The 17,349-nt window shown below is 47.3% G+C and overlaps 1 protein-coding gene across 4 annotated transcripts in view; it reads left to right on the forward strand.

Moving 5' to 3' along the window:
* The first annotated feature begins 2,197 nt into the window (after positions 1-2,197).
* The window catches only part of LOC138165356 (tetratricopeptide repeat protein 39A-like), a 66,067-nt gene continuing 50,915 nt past the window's right edge, over positions 2,198-17,349 (forward strand). For all 4 annotated transcript variants that reach the window (XM_069093601.1, XM_069093603.1, XM_069093602.1 and 1 more), the window contains exon 1: positions 2,198-2,394. In XM_069093601.1, the coding sequence (XP_068949702.1) occupies positions 2,213-2,394 (182 nt within the window). In that variant the 5' untranslated portion in view covers positions 2,198-2,212. The remainder of the gene's footprint in view (positions 2,395-17,349) is intronic.

Here is a 17,349-nt window from a genome sequence, read left to right on the forward strand (position 1 = left end):
TGATCAGCATAGCTAAGCCATTCAGATTTGATCATCTTTATAATGTTGCTATTACTGTGTACAACTGTCTTCTGGTTCTGCTCACTTGACTTTGCATCAGTTCATATAAGTCTTCCCACGTTTTTCTGAAACCATCCCACTCATCGTTTCTTGTAGTGTTCCATCATAATCATATACTACAACTTGTTCAACCATCCCTGAATTAATAGGGGGTCCCCTCAATTTCTAGTTCTTTATAACCACAAAAAAGAGTAGCTATAAATATGTTTGTACATGTAGGTCCTTCCTCCCCTTTTTCTAAATCTCTTTGGGATACAGACTTAGTGGTGGTATTACTGGGGGAGCTCGCATCTTGTTCCTTTCAGTCTATTCACCAAATTAGAATGTGCAGGTATGACCATGTCACCCTCCCTGCCAAAATGAGCTCCAGGGGCCCCCCTGTACCTCCAGGATCAGATAGAAAACCCTCTGTTTGGTATTTGTGGCCTTTCCTACCTTTCCGGTCTTCTTACATTTTATTGTTCTTCAAATGTGACAGTCGATCTCCTACCTCAGAGCTTTTGCACTGGCTGTCCCCCATGCCTGATACGCTCTCCCTCCTCATTTCTCATCCAGGTAGGGTGTTGTGTGTGTGCATGTGCATGTGTGTGTGCGCGCACACTCATGTGGGTGCACTCGTGTGCCCAAGCACACAGCCATGTCTGCCCTGAAGAGGATAGGGTGGAGAGTCCCAGCTCATGGTTGTGAAGTGGGAAGTGGGTCCTATGGTTGGAATGGAGTGTGGGCTCTGGGTTCCCTCCTGTGGGGGTAGGAATAATAATAATAGTCACAACAGCTCGTTTTTCTAGAGTGCTTTAAAGTTTGTTAAATTCTTTACAAATATTCTTTTTTGATCCTGAAAACGGCTCTGGGAGGGAGGAACTAATATCATCCTCATTTTACAGGTGAGGAAACTGAGGCCAGTAGAGTTTAACTGACTTGCCGAGGGTCACGTGCCTAATAGGTGTCTGAGGCCACATTTGAACTCCAGTCTTCCTGACTACAGGCCCAGGGTCCAAATTGCCTAAGAAATAGAAAAGTGCAGCTGGGAGTAAGAATGTTGGGGAGAAGAGCTTCCCCTGGTGCTGGCTCCTGTTGGACCCTCCAGGGCTGGGTGGGAGTTGGGAGGGGGGCAAGCTGAGGTTGCTCTCATGCCCTGACCTCTTGGTTTCTCTAGGCTAAGTGCCCATTAATTTTTTTAACTGAGCCTGGTGTGACTTGGTCTCTTGGACCTTCTCCATTATGGTTGCCCATCTCTGGAAGCTGCCCTAGAACTGGACACAGAGGGGAAGGGAATAGAAAAAACATTTATATAAGCACCTACTATGTGCCAGGCCCTGTGCTAAGAACGTTTAACAACTATTATCCCATTTGACCCTCACAACAAGCGTGGGAGGTACATGCTATTATTATCATCTCCATTATAGAGTTGAGGAATTTGAAGCAGAGGGAGGTTAAGTGATCTGCCCAAGGTCACACAGCTAGTAACTTTCTGAGGATTTGAAGGCACCAGCAGCTGGGGGGACGGGGAAAGGCTTGGACCTGAGTCTTGAAAGAAGTCAGAGAAGCTAAGAGGTGGAGAGGGCATGCCCGGCATGGGGCACAGCCAAGGCAGAGGCATGAGGTCAAGATAACGTGTGCAATCAGCAGAGAGGGAAGCCGTCTACCTGGACGGTAGAGTATGTGCAGGGGTGGGAGTAAGGTTTAAAGATGTAGAAAAGGGATGCGGGTGAGGAGTCAGGTGATGAAGGGCTTTAACAGCCAAACGGACGGTTTTATTTGACCCTGGAGGTAGTGAGGGCCACTGGAGTTTGCTCAAAGTGGAGGAAGGGTGGGTATGGTCAGAACCGAGATTTCAGAAGGTCCCTCTGACAGCTGATCTGAGCAGGGACGGACTTTCTTCCAGATAAGCCTCGTGAGGGAGGTGGAGACTTAGAGAGGACGTGACTTACCTTAGTCACACAGCAAGAAGGTTGGGATTCGAATTCAGGTCTTCAGACACCCGGCCGCGGTGTCCCTGGGGCAGAGCGCTTTGGCTGTGGCTGCTGCCCCTCCCGGGGCCGGACCGGAGCCGCTGTCCCCCCTTCGCAGTCCTGGCCCCTGCCGTAGCCTGTCCTACCTTGTCCTGCCCTGCCCTGTCTCCAACCCCAGCCGAGAACTGAGGTGTTCCGGGATGCCAGCCCAGGGGGAGGGACCTGGGCTCCGGGCCGGCCCGCCCCATTCTGTTCAGGTGCTGCGGGGCGCGGAGCCTGGAGCCCGGAGCCGAGCTGGAGACGGGAAGAGCTCAGCTCCCCGCCCCAGCCCCATGGACCTCCTCACTCCCTGGAAGGGGGCCCGCCGGAAAAGCGCTTACAGGTACAGGTGCCTGGGGCTGGGGAAGGCGGTGGGGGGAGCGAAGCTGGAGGGTCCCTGTGGGAGCGAGGAGCCAGCATCCCTGCATCCCGCGCTTGGAGCTGGAAGGCAACCAGCTGGACCCCAGAGCTTGGGGAGCCCTTGGGCCCCCAGACCCTTCTCTAGACCCAAGCCAAGGGCCGGGGACTTTGGGGCAAAGTCAATGGAGAGTAGGAATAGAAGCCGGGCCCCAATGACCCAGCTCTGGTCCTCCCGACACCCAATCTGAAAAGAATTTTCAGGAAGCTGCTGATTGGACAGTTTTGCTATCTTCCTTCCCCTCCCCGCTCCAAGTTCTGGAGACTAGGGAGAAGTCTGGGTGAGGAGGGGGTGGTGTGCACAATTCAACAAACATTTATTAAATGCCTACGTGGGGAAGGGGGTCTGGGAATGCCCAGATAAAAAGACTACATTCGCTTGGGAGGGGAGGGCACTTGGCCAAACAAGGCGAATATGGGGATTGGTGTTGGGACAGAGGAGGGTTGGACAAAGTGCCCTGGAGAAGGAAGCACTGGGGTTAGGGCTGGCATCCTGAGCTGGGCATGCACAACTCCCCTTAAGGGAAGGGTTGGGGAGGTGGGGGAATCGTAAATAATCCAGCTTGGCCCAACAAGGGGCAAGTGAGAGAGAGGGCACTGGAAAGACAGATCCATTCATTCATTCTTTCACACATTTAGTAAGCCTACTATGTGCAGAGTCCTGTCTGTGCTCAGCCCTGGACCAGAGGCCCCAGTACAGATAATTCTAATGCACAATATCCCATGATCCCATGATCAATTCCAACAAACCCAACTCTGTGTATGAGATGTGAGGAGGAAAGCTATTATTGTTCTATCTAGTGTGACTGAAGTTGGACCCAGAGTGTGGAGAATCTTGAATGCCACAATAAGGATCTTTAGAATGTTTACCCTGTAGGCAAGTGGGCTTCCTAGGAAGCTTTTGAACAGGGAAGGGCCACAGTCAGGCTTATGCCTCAGGTTGGATCTTTTGGTAACTGTTAGGAGAGAGAGAGACCTGAAGCACAGAAGCCAATTAGGAAGGAGGCAGTTGCAATAAAGCAGGTGACAGGTAATCCACCTGAGCAGAGAGAAGGAAATGTCGTGGGCCTGAAATGGACAAGACTCGGCAGCTGGTTGGACGTGTAGGATGAAGGACGATTCTTGGGTCCTGATCTAGAGTCCTGTCCTGGGAAGACAGAGAAAAGGAAGTTGGGAGGGGTAGGTTTAGGGGGAGCATAATGGGTTCTCTTGGGAAATCTGTAGGATCAATCCCCCCAAATCCCCACCATACACACCAACAGCCCCCAGCTGGGTTCTCCATCCTCCCTTCTTAGGACCTTAGTCATCCTCCTAAAGGAAGTCCAGATGAATGGGAGGTAGGGGTGGGTCCCTACCCAGGAAGTCAGGTTTATGCAACTGCCTCTATCCATGAGCTCGGGCTTTGCAGAGGAGCCTAGTCACAAGCCTGGGTTCCCAGCACCCATAGAGAGGGTGTCCTGCATGCCACTTCCTGCCCAAGACACATGCCTGGAGCACCTCCCAGACACCACCTTTGAGGAAGGATATGAGGATCTGGAGCCTATTTAGAGGAGGAGATGAGAGGCCATGTTGTACAAAGATCATCTGATGGCTCTAGGGGTGTTTAGCCTGGAGAAGAAAAGACTGGGAGGGGGAGGGAGGATGAGAACTGCCTTCAGATATCTGAGGAGCTGTCATGAATGGGGGCCTGGACTTGTTTGCATTAACCCCACAGGGAAGAAGGAGGAGCATCATGGGAAGGATAGAGCACAGAGAGACAGATGGGCTCCTTGTAGGATTTCATAGAATCTTTTTTAGTTTGAAGGGACATTAAAGATCATTTGGTCCAGTCCCTTCATTTTACAAATGAGGAAACTGAGGCCTGGGAAGAGGAAGGGACGTGGGTTGTGAGACATGATATCATAACTGAGAGACAAGAAGGGACAGAGGATAGAGAGTCGATTTTGGAGTCAGTGAGAACTGGGTTCAAATCCTATGGCTCACCCTCCTGGCTATGTGACCCTGGCTAAGTCATTTAACTTCTCAGTATTCTAGGCATCTCTCTGAGTTGAAGAGTGGGGGTGAGTCTGCTTTGGAAGAGAGGGAGTTTCCTTAGTGAAAGTTCCCTACTCTGGTCCAATAAAATATATATGTGCGGGTCTATGTACGTATGCATATATGGATGTGGATGTGTATTGCTTTCACATTCCCCAAGTAATTTTTATCCCTTATCTCATCTGAATCTCACCATAACCCTGTGAGGCAGGTATTACAGGTACCATCAGCCCAGCTTGGCTGCTTACACTCTCCAGCCAGCCACGTCGCTTCCCTGGGGCTCAGTTTCCTTCTCTGCAAAAAGAAAGTGTTAAACTACTGCCCCCCCCCCCATGTTCCTCTTGGGTCTAAATCCAGGTCTCCATTTCACAGAGGAGGAGGAGGAGCCTCTCTGAGGCTCAGAGATAAGGAGACACTTAGCCTGGGTCCCACAGCTACAAAGTGTTGGAGGCAGGCAGGGCAGACAGGTCTAGGCATGCCAGGTGGCTCTGCACTGGAGTCAGGAAGACTTGAATTCAAATCCTGCCTCAGACACTAACTGTGTGAGCCTGGGCAAATCACTTGATCTGTTTGCCTCAGTTTCCTCAGCTGTAATAATAAAAACAATAATAACAACGACTGCCCTTCCCTCCCCTCTCCTCCCCTATTAGATGGCTCTGCTCTTTCTAATTCAATTTATTAAGTTCCTACTGTGTGCTGGTCATTTATTAAGAAGTATTTATGATGAGCACTAAGGAGAAGGAGGAGGAAGAAGGGGAAGAAGAAGAGGGGGGAGAGAAGAAGGAGAAGGAGGAAGAGGAAGAAAAGCAGGAAGAGGAAGAAGAGGGGAAGAGATGGAGGAGGAGGAAGAGAAGTGGTCTTTCTGGACCTCTAGGAGCAACGTGGAAATCCCTAGGCACACATATGATACATACAGAATGGAAGAATACTTTGGATGGGAAGGCTCCCGAGGGGGGACTCCTGTAGATGTCAGTGCCTGAGCATAAAGACAGAAGGATTTTGTTTACCCTCAGGGAGATTACCTCCCCCTTGGAAATATCCATAGATAAGGAAAATGCCCCATGTTTACAGGTAGGGGAGAGCACCAGCATATGGGTAAATCAGGGAAGGCTTCATGGAGGAGGAAGGAAAGAGAAGGAGGAGGAAACCCCTGAGCTGAGTCTGGAGGAAGCTAAGAATTCCTGAAGGAGGGATGGTTTTCCAGGAGTCAGGGAAAGCTTGTGGAAAGGCACCGAGGTGGGAGATAGAGTGATGAGTTTGGGCACGGCAGAGAGTGTGTGAAGAAGCCTGGAAAGGTCAGCTCCAGCCAGAGTGTGGAGGGCTCTTAATAGCAGGCTTATCTTAGAAGGGATAGGGAGTCACTGGGGCTGCTTGAGCAGGGGAGTGACCCAGGCAGACCTGTGCTTTAGGGATATCACTCTGGCAGCTGTGAGGATGGACTGGAGGCTGAATGTTACCTAGTGCATCCGGGTATACAAGGTGAGAGCTGATAGGAGCCTGAGGGAGAATCAGAGAGAGCAGCAATGGTGGGGGGTGAGGTAATGAGCTCCCCATCCATACAGGTGTCTGAGCAGAGGGTACCATACTGCAGAGGGGCCTCGGGCTTCTTATTACAGCTGGACTCAGTGACTTTCTGGTCCCATCCATTTGTTGTCCAGTCATGTCCTTCTCTTAGTGACTCCACCTGGAATTTTCTTGGCAAAGATACTAGATTGGTTTGCCATTTCCTTCTCCAGCTCTTTTTTATAGATGAGGAAACTGAGGCACATGTGGTGAAGTGACTTGTCCAGGGTCACACAGCTAGTAAGTGTCTGAGATCAGATTGGAACTCAGGTCCTCTTGACTCCAGGCAAAGCACTCTATACACTGAGCTGCCTGGCTAACTAACTATAGTTCATTTCCAGTCCCATTCTATACAATCCCCATTTCTATAGTGCCTTCTTCATTACAATTCCAGGAGGAGGAATAAAGTCAGTCAATAAACATTTATTAAGCACCTACTGTCTACAGGGCCTTGTACTAAGTACAAAGAGAGGCATCTGTCAGTCCCTGCCCTCAAGGAGCTCCCAGCCAAATGGGGGAGACCACACACAAATGACAACATACAAAGATACAGATGGGGGAGCTAAGGAAATGATCATGGGACTAAGAGGAACCAGGAAAGGCTTCCTGCAGGAGGAGGGATTTTGGTTGGGATTTGAAGAAAGCCAAGAGATGGAGATGAGGAGGGATGGCATCCCAGGCAGGGGGCACAGTCAGTGACAGGGTTAAGTGACTTGCCCAAGGTCACAGCTAGTAAGTGTCTGGATCCAGATTTGACCTCAGGAAGATGTCAAGTCTTGGGGGCTCCAGACGTGGCACTCTGTGCACTCTGGCGCCACCTAACTGCCCCACTTTATCCTGGAGATGAAGTTTATTAAGCGTGTGTGTGTGTGTGTGTGTGTGTGTGTGTGTGAGACATAGTCAGGAACAACACGTTAGGACTCACTTGGACGGCCAAGGGTACCATGGCCTGGAGTGGGGAGAGGCGTGAGGTGAGGGCACCAACCCTCGGGCTATTGCAATGATACAGGTGCGAGGTCCTGTGGAGGGTCACAGCAGTGTTAGGGGAGAGAAAGGGGCTGCTTGGGAGAGAGGTTGGCAAAGGTAGCATTGACAGGCCTTGGTGAACAATTGGACAGAGGAGATGAGAAAGAGTGAGGGCCAGGATGACCCCCCGCGAAGGGGAAAGAAAGCCTGGGAGGAAAAACAGGAAAATTTGTAAGCAGAGAGAATTTGGGGAAAGGATGATGAGTTTTTGGGTGTGCTGAGTTTAAGTTTCACTGGGACATTCAGTTCAATATGTTGCGATGTTATTAGCCCCCTTTTACAGAGAAAAAGAATTGACTTGCCCAAGGTCATGCAGCTAAAAAAGTAGCAGTGTGGATATTTGGAATCAAAAGAGGTGGGTTTGAATTCCACTTTTGCCATTGACTCCCTGCATGACTTTGGGAAAATCCCTTTCCTATTCTCAGCCTCAGTTCTGCCATCCATAAAATGGGGGAGTAAGACCAGATGACCGCAAAGGTCCCTCCCAGGTCTGAATCCCTGATCCCTATGACAAGAGTGGTATGTTAGAAATGACACTTGGCAGCTCCAGCTGGGACATAGAGTATAGGAAGAAGCCTGAAAGATCAGCTCCAGTTTGACTGTGGAGGTCAATCTGAGAAGTAATAGGGAGTCCTGGCAGCTTCTTGAGCAGGGGAGTGATTCAGTCTGACCCGTGCTTGGGAATCACTTTGGCAGATGTAAGGAGGATGGGTCGGAGGCTGTGGAAAGGTTCAAAGTGATGAGATCCTGAAGGATGAGAAAAAAGCCTGGAAGCAGGAGCCCCTCTAAATAGTGCAGATCAGAGGTAACGACTTGATTGTTTTCTCCTGTCCCTGATCCCTTCCCACACTGGCTCTGTCTGACTGTGGGCTCCCACTGAGACTCCCACTCTTCAAGAGCCTTGGGAAGTCAGAGCAGGAAAGGGCCTTCGAACATACTCTCAAAAAACATATATTCACTGCTTACTGTGTGAGTTAATAAGCCATTCAACAAACATTTAAGGGAGTGATTGCTCTGGACCAAACACTGCAACAGCACAAGGCAAAAAAAAAAACACAGTCCCTGCCCCTAAGGAGCCTCCTCTCCCCCCCTCCCCAACTTAGTAGTATTTTATTTTTTTCCAATTACATGCAAAGATAGTTTTCAACATTCACTTTTTTTTTTGCTTTTGCTTTTTTTTTTTGGAAGGGGAAGGCTGGGCAATTGGGGTTAAGTGACTTGCCCAAGGTCACATGGCTAGTAAGTGTTAAGTGTCTGAGGCTGGATTTGAACTCAGGTCCTACTGACTCCAGGGCCGGTGCTCTATTCACTGTGCCACCTAGCCTCCCCTATTATTCACTTTTACAAGATTTTGAGTTCCAAATTTTTTTCTTCCTCCTTCCCCAAGATTTTTGATGTAGGCTATACACGTACAATCATATTAAACATATTTCCATATTAGTCATATTGTGAAAGAAGAATCAGAACAAAAAGGAAAAACCATGAGAAAGAAAAAACAAAACAAAAAGAAAGAGAAAATAGTCTGCTTCACTCAGCATTTAGACTCCATAGTACTTCCTCTGGATGTGGACAGCATTTTTCATTATGGGTCTTAGATCTTTGCACTGCTGAGGAGAGCTAAGTCTATTGGTCATTGTACAATGTTACTGTTTACTGTGCACAATGTTCCCCTGGTTCTGCTCACCTCACTCAGCTTCAGTTCATATAAGTCTTTCCAGGTTTTTCTGAAGTCGTCCTGATCATCAGTTCTTATGTAATAATAGTATTCCATTACCATTCATATACCACAACTTGTTTAGCTATTCCTCAACTGATGGGCATCCTCTCAATTTCCAATTTTTTTTTCCAATTTTCCAATCTTTTTGCCACCACAAAAAGAGCTGCTCTAAATATTTTTGTACATGTGGGTCCTTTTCCCTTTTTTATGATTTCTTTAGGATGTAGACCTAGTAGTGGGATTACTGGATCAAAGAGTATGTACAATTTTATAGCCCTTTGGGCATAATTGCAAATTGCTCTCCAGAATGGTTGGATCAGTTCACAACTCCACCAACAATGCACTAGTGTTCAAATTTTCCCACATCTTCTCCAGCATTTATCATTTTCCCTTTCTTATAATATTAGCCAATCTGATAGGTGTCAGATGATAACCCAGAGTTGTTTTAATTTGCATTTCTCTAATCAAATAGTGATTTAGAGCATTTTTCATGTGATTATAGACAGTTTTAATTTCTTCATCTGAAAACTGCCTGTTCATATCCTTTGACCATTTATACCATTTTAACTGGGGAATGACTTGTATTCTTAAAAATTTGACTCTGTTCTCTCTATATTTTAGAAGTGAGGCCTTTATCAGAGATCCTGGCTGTAAAAATTGTCTCCTCGCTTTCTGTTTCCCTTCTAATCTTGGTTCTGTTGGTTTTGTTTGTGCTAAACCTTTTTAATTTTATGTAATCAAAAGGATCCTTTTAGCATTTCATGATGTTCTCTGTCTCTTGTCTGGCCACAAATTCTCCCTTTCTCCATAGATCTGACAGGTAAGCTATTCTGTGTTCTCCTAATTTGCTTATAGCATCATCCTTTATGTCTACATCATGTACCCATTTGGACCTTATCTTGGTATAAGGTATAAGATATTGGTCTATGCCTAGTTTCTGCCACACTATTTTCCAGTTTTCTCAGCAGTTTTTCTCAGATAGTGAGTTCTTATCTCAGAGGCAGGAGTTTTTGGGTTTATCAAACAGTAAATGACTACAGTCCTTTACAACTGTGTCTTGTGTACCTAACCTATTCCACTGATCCACCACTCTATTTCTTGGCCAGTACCAGATAATTTTGGTGACTGCTGCTTTATAATACAGTTTTAGATCTGGTATGGCTAGGCCACATTCCTTTGCATTTCTTTTCATTAATTCCCTTGGTATTCTTAACCTTTTTTTTCTTCCAGACAGATTTTGTTATTATTTTTTCTAGCTCTATAAAATAATTTTTGGGAGTTTGATTGGTGTGGCACTGAATAGAATTGATTTTTATTATATTAGCTCAGCCTATCCATGAACAGCTGATATTTTTCCAGTTATTTAGATCTGACTTTATTTGTGTGAAAAGTGTTTTGTGATGGTATTCATATAGTTCCTGGGTTTGTCTTGACAGGTAGACTCCCACATATTTTATACTGCCTACAGTTATTTTAAATGGAATTTCTCTTTCTATCTCTTGCTGCTGGGGAGCTCACTTTCTAATGGGGGAAAATCTACGTACATACAAAGTTCATAGAGTGTAAATAAGAAGTGATTTCTAAGGGAAGGCATGGGCGAGGGTGTCAGACAATGCAAAGGCCTGGAGATGGGACATGAAGTGTTGTATGTAAGGAATATCAAGAAGGGTCAGTGTAGCTGGGATAGTGCCTATAGGGGAGTAAGGTATGAGAAGATTGAAAAAGTGGGAATGGGTCCTGACATGAAGGACTTTTTTTAAAATTAAATTTTATGTTTATTTTTAGTTTATATCATTCATTTCCACAAGATTTTGAGTTACAAATTTTCTCCCCATCTTTCCCCTACCCACCACCCCAAAACAGTGATCCCACTGAACACCCCCTCCCCCAATCTGTTCTCTCCTATATCCTCCCTCATCTCCCCTCCGACGTTCCAGTAGGGCAAAATGGATCTCTATGCCCCAGTACCTGTATATCTTATTCCCCAGTTTCATGTAAAGAAAATTATATATGTATGTTAAACATTTGATTTTAAAACTTTGAATTCCAGATTCTTTCCCTTCCTCTGTCGTCACCCACCCTTACTGGGAAAATAAGCAGTTCAGTATAGGTTGTACATGTGTAGCTATGCAAAACATTTCCATAGTGGATATATTGTAAAAAAAATGAATATATTTCCCTCCATCCTGTCCTGCCCCCCACTTGTTCTGTTCTCTATTTTGATCCTGTCCCTTTCCAAAAGTGGGTCCTTCCAACTTCCCTACCCCCCAGCCTGCCCTCCCTTCCATCATCCCCCCACTCTCATCCCCTTCCCCTCCTACTCTCCTGTAGGGTGAGATAACCTATTTAGTGCGTATATCATTCCCTCCCTGAGCCAAATTCAATGAGAATAAGGTTGACTCATTCCCTTTTGCCTCCCTGTTCTTCCCCTCCATTATAACAGTTTCCCCTTGCCTCTTTTATATGAGATAGTTTACCCCAATCTGTCTCTCCCCATCTCCTCTCATTATATCCCTTTCTCACCTCTCAATTTCACCTTTTAAGTATCATCCCTTCCTATTCAAGGGGTCCTGTGCCCTGTGTCTATGTATACCTGTACACACATATACACACACTCACATATGTATTCATGTATCCACATACCCTCCTATATAGACACATGTATGTATATACACACATTTATATTCCCTTCAATTATTCTCATACTGAGAAAAGTTTCATAAGTTACAATTATTATTTTTCTATGTAGGAATGTAAATAGTTCAACTCTGATAAGGTCCTTATGATTTCTTCCCCCTGTTTACCTTCTCATGCTTCTCTTGCTTCTTGTATCTGAGTGTCAAATCTTCTATTCAACTCTGGTTTTTTCAGCAAGAATGCTTGAAAGTCCTCTATTCCATTGAATGACCATATTTTCCCTGAAACATGATACTCAGTTTTGCTGTGTAGGTGATTCTTGGTTTTAATCCCAGCTCCTTTGACCTCTGGAATATCATATTCCAGGCCCTTTGGCCCTTCAGTGTAGAAGCTGCCAGATCCTGTGCTATCATGATTGTGTTTCCACATAATTCAAATTGTTTCTTCCTGGCTGCTTGTAATATTTTCTCCTAGATCTGGGAATTCTGGAACCTGGCTATAATATTCCTAGGAGTTTTCTTTTGGGGATCTTTTTCAAGAGGTGATTGGTGGATTCTTTCAAGCTCTCTTTTGCCCTCTGGTTCTAAAACATCAGGGCAATTTTGCTTGAGAATTTCTTGAAGGATGATTTCTATGTTCTTTTTTTGATCATGGCTTTCAGGTAGTCCAATAATTTTTCAATTATCTCTCCTGGATCTATTTTCCAGGCCAGTGGTTTTTCCAATGAGATATTTCACATTGCCTTCTATTCTTTCCTTTATTTGGATCTGTTTAATAGTATCTTGATTTCTCATAAAGGCACTACCTTCCATTTGCTCCAATATAATTCTGAAGGAATGATTCTCTTCAGTGAGCTTTTGAGATTCTTTTTCCATCTGGCAAATTCAGCTTTTTAAGGCATTCTTCTCCTCATTGACTTTTTGAGCCTCTTTTGCCATTTGAGTTAGTCTATTTTTTAAGGTATTATTTTCTTCAGTCAGGTTATTGACTCTCTTTTCATTATTTTCTTGCATCATTCTCATTTTTCTTCCCAAATTTTCCTCCACTTCCCTTATTTGGTTTTCAGAATCCTTCTTAAGCTCCTCTATGGCCTGTAATCAATTCATATTTTTCTTGGAAAGTTTTGGTGCAGGAGTTCTAACTTTGTTGTCTTCCTCCTGTTCCATGCTTTGATCCTTTTTGACCCCAAAATAGGAGTCTAATGTCATATTTCTGAGCTTGCTTTGCTTCCTTTGCTTGCTCATGTTGCCACTCAATTACCTGACTTTTGAGCTTTTTGCCACAGTAGAACTTTGCTTCCAGAGAGGAAAGCTTTGTCCCAAATTGCTGGGGTTTTCTCAGCTGCTGGAGCTATTAGTTGCCTGCCCTCTCTGAAGCCTTCACATGCTCTGGCTCACTGGTCACGCACCCCAGGACCTCCACCCAAGACAGCAATTCAGACCCAAGCAGGTTAAAGCCAGAGTGATTACCCCTCAGACTCGTCCCCTACAATCAGCAGGCCTGGAGCTCTGAAGCAGCCATGCCGCAGCGGCCAAGGCGCCTCAGCCGCTTCTCCCTCAGGGGCCAGAGCCTGGACCACACTCCTGAACTCCCTGTTCCCAAAGTTCACACTGACCTCTCACTTTGTCCTTAGCATCTATGGGTTGATAAGTCTGGAAACTGCCACAGCTGCTGGTGATCCACTCTAGCCACAGCTGGTCGGGCCACCTTGGGGCTAAAACCACAGACTCACGTGAGGCTGGGCTCTGCTCCCAGAGCACTGTGATGGCCCCTTCTGGCCTGCTGGGCTTTCTTCAGGGGGAGATTAGTTTCTCTCTATCACTTTGTGGGTTCTGTAGCTCTAAAGGTTGTTTAGAGTCATTTTTTACATGTTTTAGGGGAGGTGGAAGCAGGAGCCAGGTGGAAGTCCTGTTTCTACCATGAAGGACTTTTAAAGCCAAAGCAGTTTATATTTGACCATGAGGATAATAGGGAGCCATTGGAGGTTATTGAGGAGGGGCAGGGATCCTCTACTTTAGAAAAATGCCTTTGGCAGCTAAGTAAGTAGATTGGGTTGGGAAGGTCATGTCAGAACTAGAAGGGACTCTTGACCTAGACTATCAGAGTTGGGAAGGTCTTAGAACAGAGAAAATAAAACACTTCTCCCCTCAGCCCCTAAGTTCACCCGGGGTAATTAGCCACATTAGCTAGGGAAAGGCAAAGGGACAGAGAGGGAGAATTCTGCCCAAGCCCATGGCCATTGTCTGGGCCTTTTATGCCTCAGGACAGACGGAGCCAAACCAAGATTCCAAACCTGATTCCACCCTGCAAACCCCAAACAAATCCTGAGGACACTCTTCCTGGTCTTCCCCAGGCCCAGCTCAAGGGAGACCAATCCCAGCCACACAAAGCAGGTGTGGGGCCTCTAACACGTGACCTTTGCCCTGCCTGCAGTCAGGCAGCTTGCCCAGAGCTGGGATCACTGACTTCATGGGGAAGGATAGAAGAAACCTGGGCCTGGCTGATGGGCCAAAGCAGAGGTGTAACTAAGGCAAGGCAAACAGAGTGTTGAATCTGGGCACCAGCCTTGGGATGTGGGAAGTCAGCTTCTTTTCCTATTGTAACAGACAATGTCCCAGGGCCTCAGCTCACAGCGTGTGTGTGATGCTCAGGTCAGGGTTACTATCAGTCTCCTATCAGACCATGCTCTGGTGAGCCATGTAGCTGGAAATACCTCCCAGGGCCAAGGCTCTGGAAGGACAGAGAGGGGCTGAGAAGAGGGTGGAGTCACAGTCAGAGGAAAAGGGCAGGATCATGCCCCCACAGGGAAAAGGGGAGGGGGTACAGATCAAATATTAAAGGGCTGGGATGGGGAGGGCCTTTGTGGAATGCTCTGCGAACCCTTGAATTATTTAATAAAGCTCCAGGGCAACCAGATCAGAAACTAGAAGAGAGGGCTTCTGGGTAGGGGTGGTGGGGTGCTGTCCAGTCCTGGAGAAGGCCTGTTGTCTGGCTGATGGGCAAACTTAATACATTTGCATAAATCTGGCCTTACCCACCTAGCCCATGGGGTGGTGGTGGTAAGATTTGTTTATCAGAAACAGGAATGCAAGATTTTCTTATCCAGTGACTGTCATCCCTTCCCCCAACCTCCCCCACCCTCCAGTGTAGGTACAGTGCAAAGAATCCTGGACGTGAGAGGTTAGGAGAGACCTGGGTTCAATCCCAACTCTGGTCCAGCTCTCAAGTTGGATCATTTTTTAAAGTTTAGAAGCTCAAGGCTGCTGGGTTTTGAGGCCTCGATGTGTCATGTTGGGTAAATCACTTAATATCTCTGGGCCTCAGGTCACTTTTGTAAGATGAGATAATTCTACATGGGGAGAACTTTCCAAACTCTAAAACCTTGGGTCAGTCATTGCCATGAATGTCATGACTATCACAACATAGATTCCTCTTAATGTCAGCCCTCTTGGCTTCCCTGTCACACTGCTAACTCCTGTTGGGCTTATCATCCACTAAGAGCCCCAGATCTTTTTCAGATGAATTGCTGTCTAGCTAGATCTTCTCTCTCTTGTCCTTGTGACATTGCATCCTTGAACCCAGATTTAAGATGTTACATTTACCCCTATTAAAATTTATTTTCTTGGGTTTAACCCATTATTCAAGCCTGTCAAGATCCTTTTGGATCCCAGTTTTGGGTTACCTGCAAATATGATGAGCATTCAATCTCAGTGTTGCATAGTAGATGGAGGACCAACTGCAAGCCAGGAAGACCCGGGCAAGTCTTGATTCTGATATGCCGACTGCATTCTGGAGAGTCATCTGACCCCTTGCTGCTGTGGGCGTCTAAGACTCTAAATCCCAGAGGAGGTGGTGACCTGCGTCCAGAGAAGGACTTCCCTCACTTGGGAGTTCCCTATGCTAATGAAATCCCAGGTCAACCACTTACCTCTATGCCTTCAACCAAGTCCCTGCTGCTAGGATTTTCTTCCAAACACATCCCTTTAATTTTCTTCGCATTTGTCACAAATTTCACTCCCTTCCTACTCCTGCCCTCAGGAAGCTCACAGTCTAATGGAAGGAGCAAACAACTATGAACATACACTATATTATGTGCATTGTGGATGGGAGGTACTTTCAGAGGACACACAGTAGGTGCTTAATAAATGTATGTTCTCTTCCTCCCTCCCTTCTTCCTTCCTCCCTCCCTCCTTCCTTTCTCCCTCCCTCCCTTCCTTTTTCTTCTCCTTCCTTCCTTCCTTCCTTCCTTCCTTCCTTCCTTCCTTCCTTCCTTCCTTCCTTCCTTCCTTCCTTCCTTCCTTCCTTCCTTCCTTCCTCCCTCCTTCCCTCTCTCCTCCCCTCCTTCCCTCCTCCCTCCCTCTTATCACAACTCTTCCCTCTCTGTTTCTAAGGCCCCTTCCCCGGTCCTTGCTCTAAGGCATTCCCTGCCTCCTCCCTCTGACGTTGTCTACACTCATGCTCTCTTCCAGCTGGGTTTCAATGACCCTTTCAAGGTCATGTTGTCTCCAGGATGCTGGGAAACTTTGGGAGTGGCATGACTCACGAGCAAGTCCATCTGTTGCAGGGGTGTGGCCTGGAAGCGGGTGGGGCAGGGAGAGTTCAGCCAGGGCTGGCCTGGGACATGGTGGGGCGTCCCAGGAAGAACCCCTTCCCTGCCCTGTGCATCCGCCCTTCCTACCTGTGACTCAGAGGCCCCAGCCCTCCCACCTAAGCTGCATCCAGCAGGGTGTGGCATCGTGGACATCATGAGGCCTACTGAGGCCCAGCAGGAGGGAGGGAGGGAAACTCCCAGTAGGAAAAGTCTATCAGGGCACACTAGCACCCTCTCTCTGCATCTCAGAGAGCTGGCCAGTGGTTTGCATCAGGCCACATGGTCTGATGTTGGAGTCCAGACTAGCCCTGTTCTCGTGGCTCTGAGGTGGGCCCTGGCCCTGGTGAGATGGTAGGCTCCTTCTATCTGCAGATCCCCAAAGCTGGGATCCCAGAGGATCCTGATAGCCTTGACTAGTGGTCTGAAACTCTGAAAGGCATGAAGGGAACACCTTCTACTTGGGTTCAAGGAATCAACTTTGCTAGTGCCAGAAGGGAGACATATGGCTAGAGGGCAGTTCATCTGAAAAAGATCTGGTAGTTTTAGTGGACCACAAGGTCAGCGGTATCTATAGGTAGCCAAGGGGGCTAACGCAGTCTTGCACTGCTTTAAGAACGGGCTTGAACAGCGGTCTTCATGAGGCCCTCTGTGCGAGGTTGCCTGGCTCTGTCCTGTCTGCTGCACTGCTCTGGGCCAGCTGTGCATGAGGTGGACAGTCTGAGGGGGCCCTGGGGCCAGGGGAGAGGGGGAACACTGTCTGACAATCCCACAGCTCCAGGCAAGGCTGCATGCGTGTGTGCTCAGAGCGGGAGGGGGCAGTGACTGGCATCGGGGCACCCTCAGCCTCTTCTGACACCTGAGTCCCTATGTGTGTGAGGGCGAGTGCATACGTGAGCTTGCGTGTCATGTGTATGCTAGTATCTGTATGCATGTGTGAGTGTGTGTATGTGTATATATGAATGAGTGGGTGTGCACATGTGAGTTTGTGTGTGTTGTGTGCATGCAAGTGTATGTATGCATGTGTGAGTGTGTGTATTGTGTTGTGTGTGTGCATGTGTGAGCAGGACTCAGAAGCAGCAAAGAGTCACACAGATTGGGAGCAGTGAGGGCACAGGAAAGAGCTGGAGGAGGCCTATAATGTGCCAGGAACCGTGATGCTGGGCAAAGGATTCTGGGAAAAGTTTTAGGAAAGAGAGAGAGAGACAGAGGGGGGGGAGAGAGGGGAGTGGGTCGGAATGTGCTAAAAATGAAGGGAGTCTGAGAACGGCTCACACATGCACACACACAACACAATACACACACTCACACATGCA

Source organism: Petaurus breviceps, unplaced genomic scaffold (assembly GCF_028583685.1).
Source record: "Petaurus breviceps papuanus isolate PSGF00001 unplaced genomic scaffold, PetGlider_PUasm1.0 208, whole genome shotgun sequence".
Classification (NCBI taxonomy): domain Eukaryota; kingdom Metazoa; phylum Chordata; class Mammalia; order Diprotodontia; family Petauridae; genus Petaurus; species Petaurus breviceps.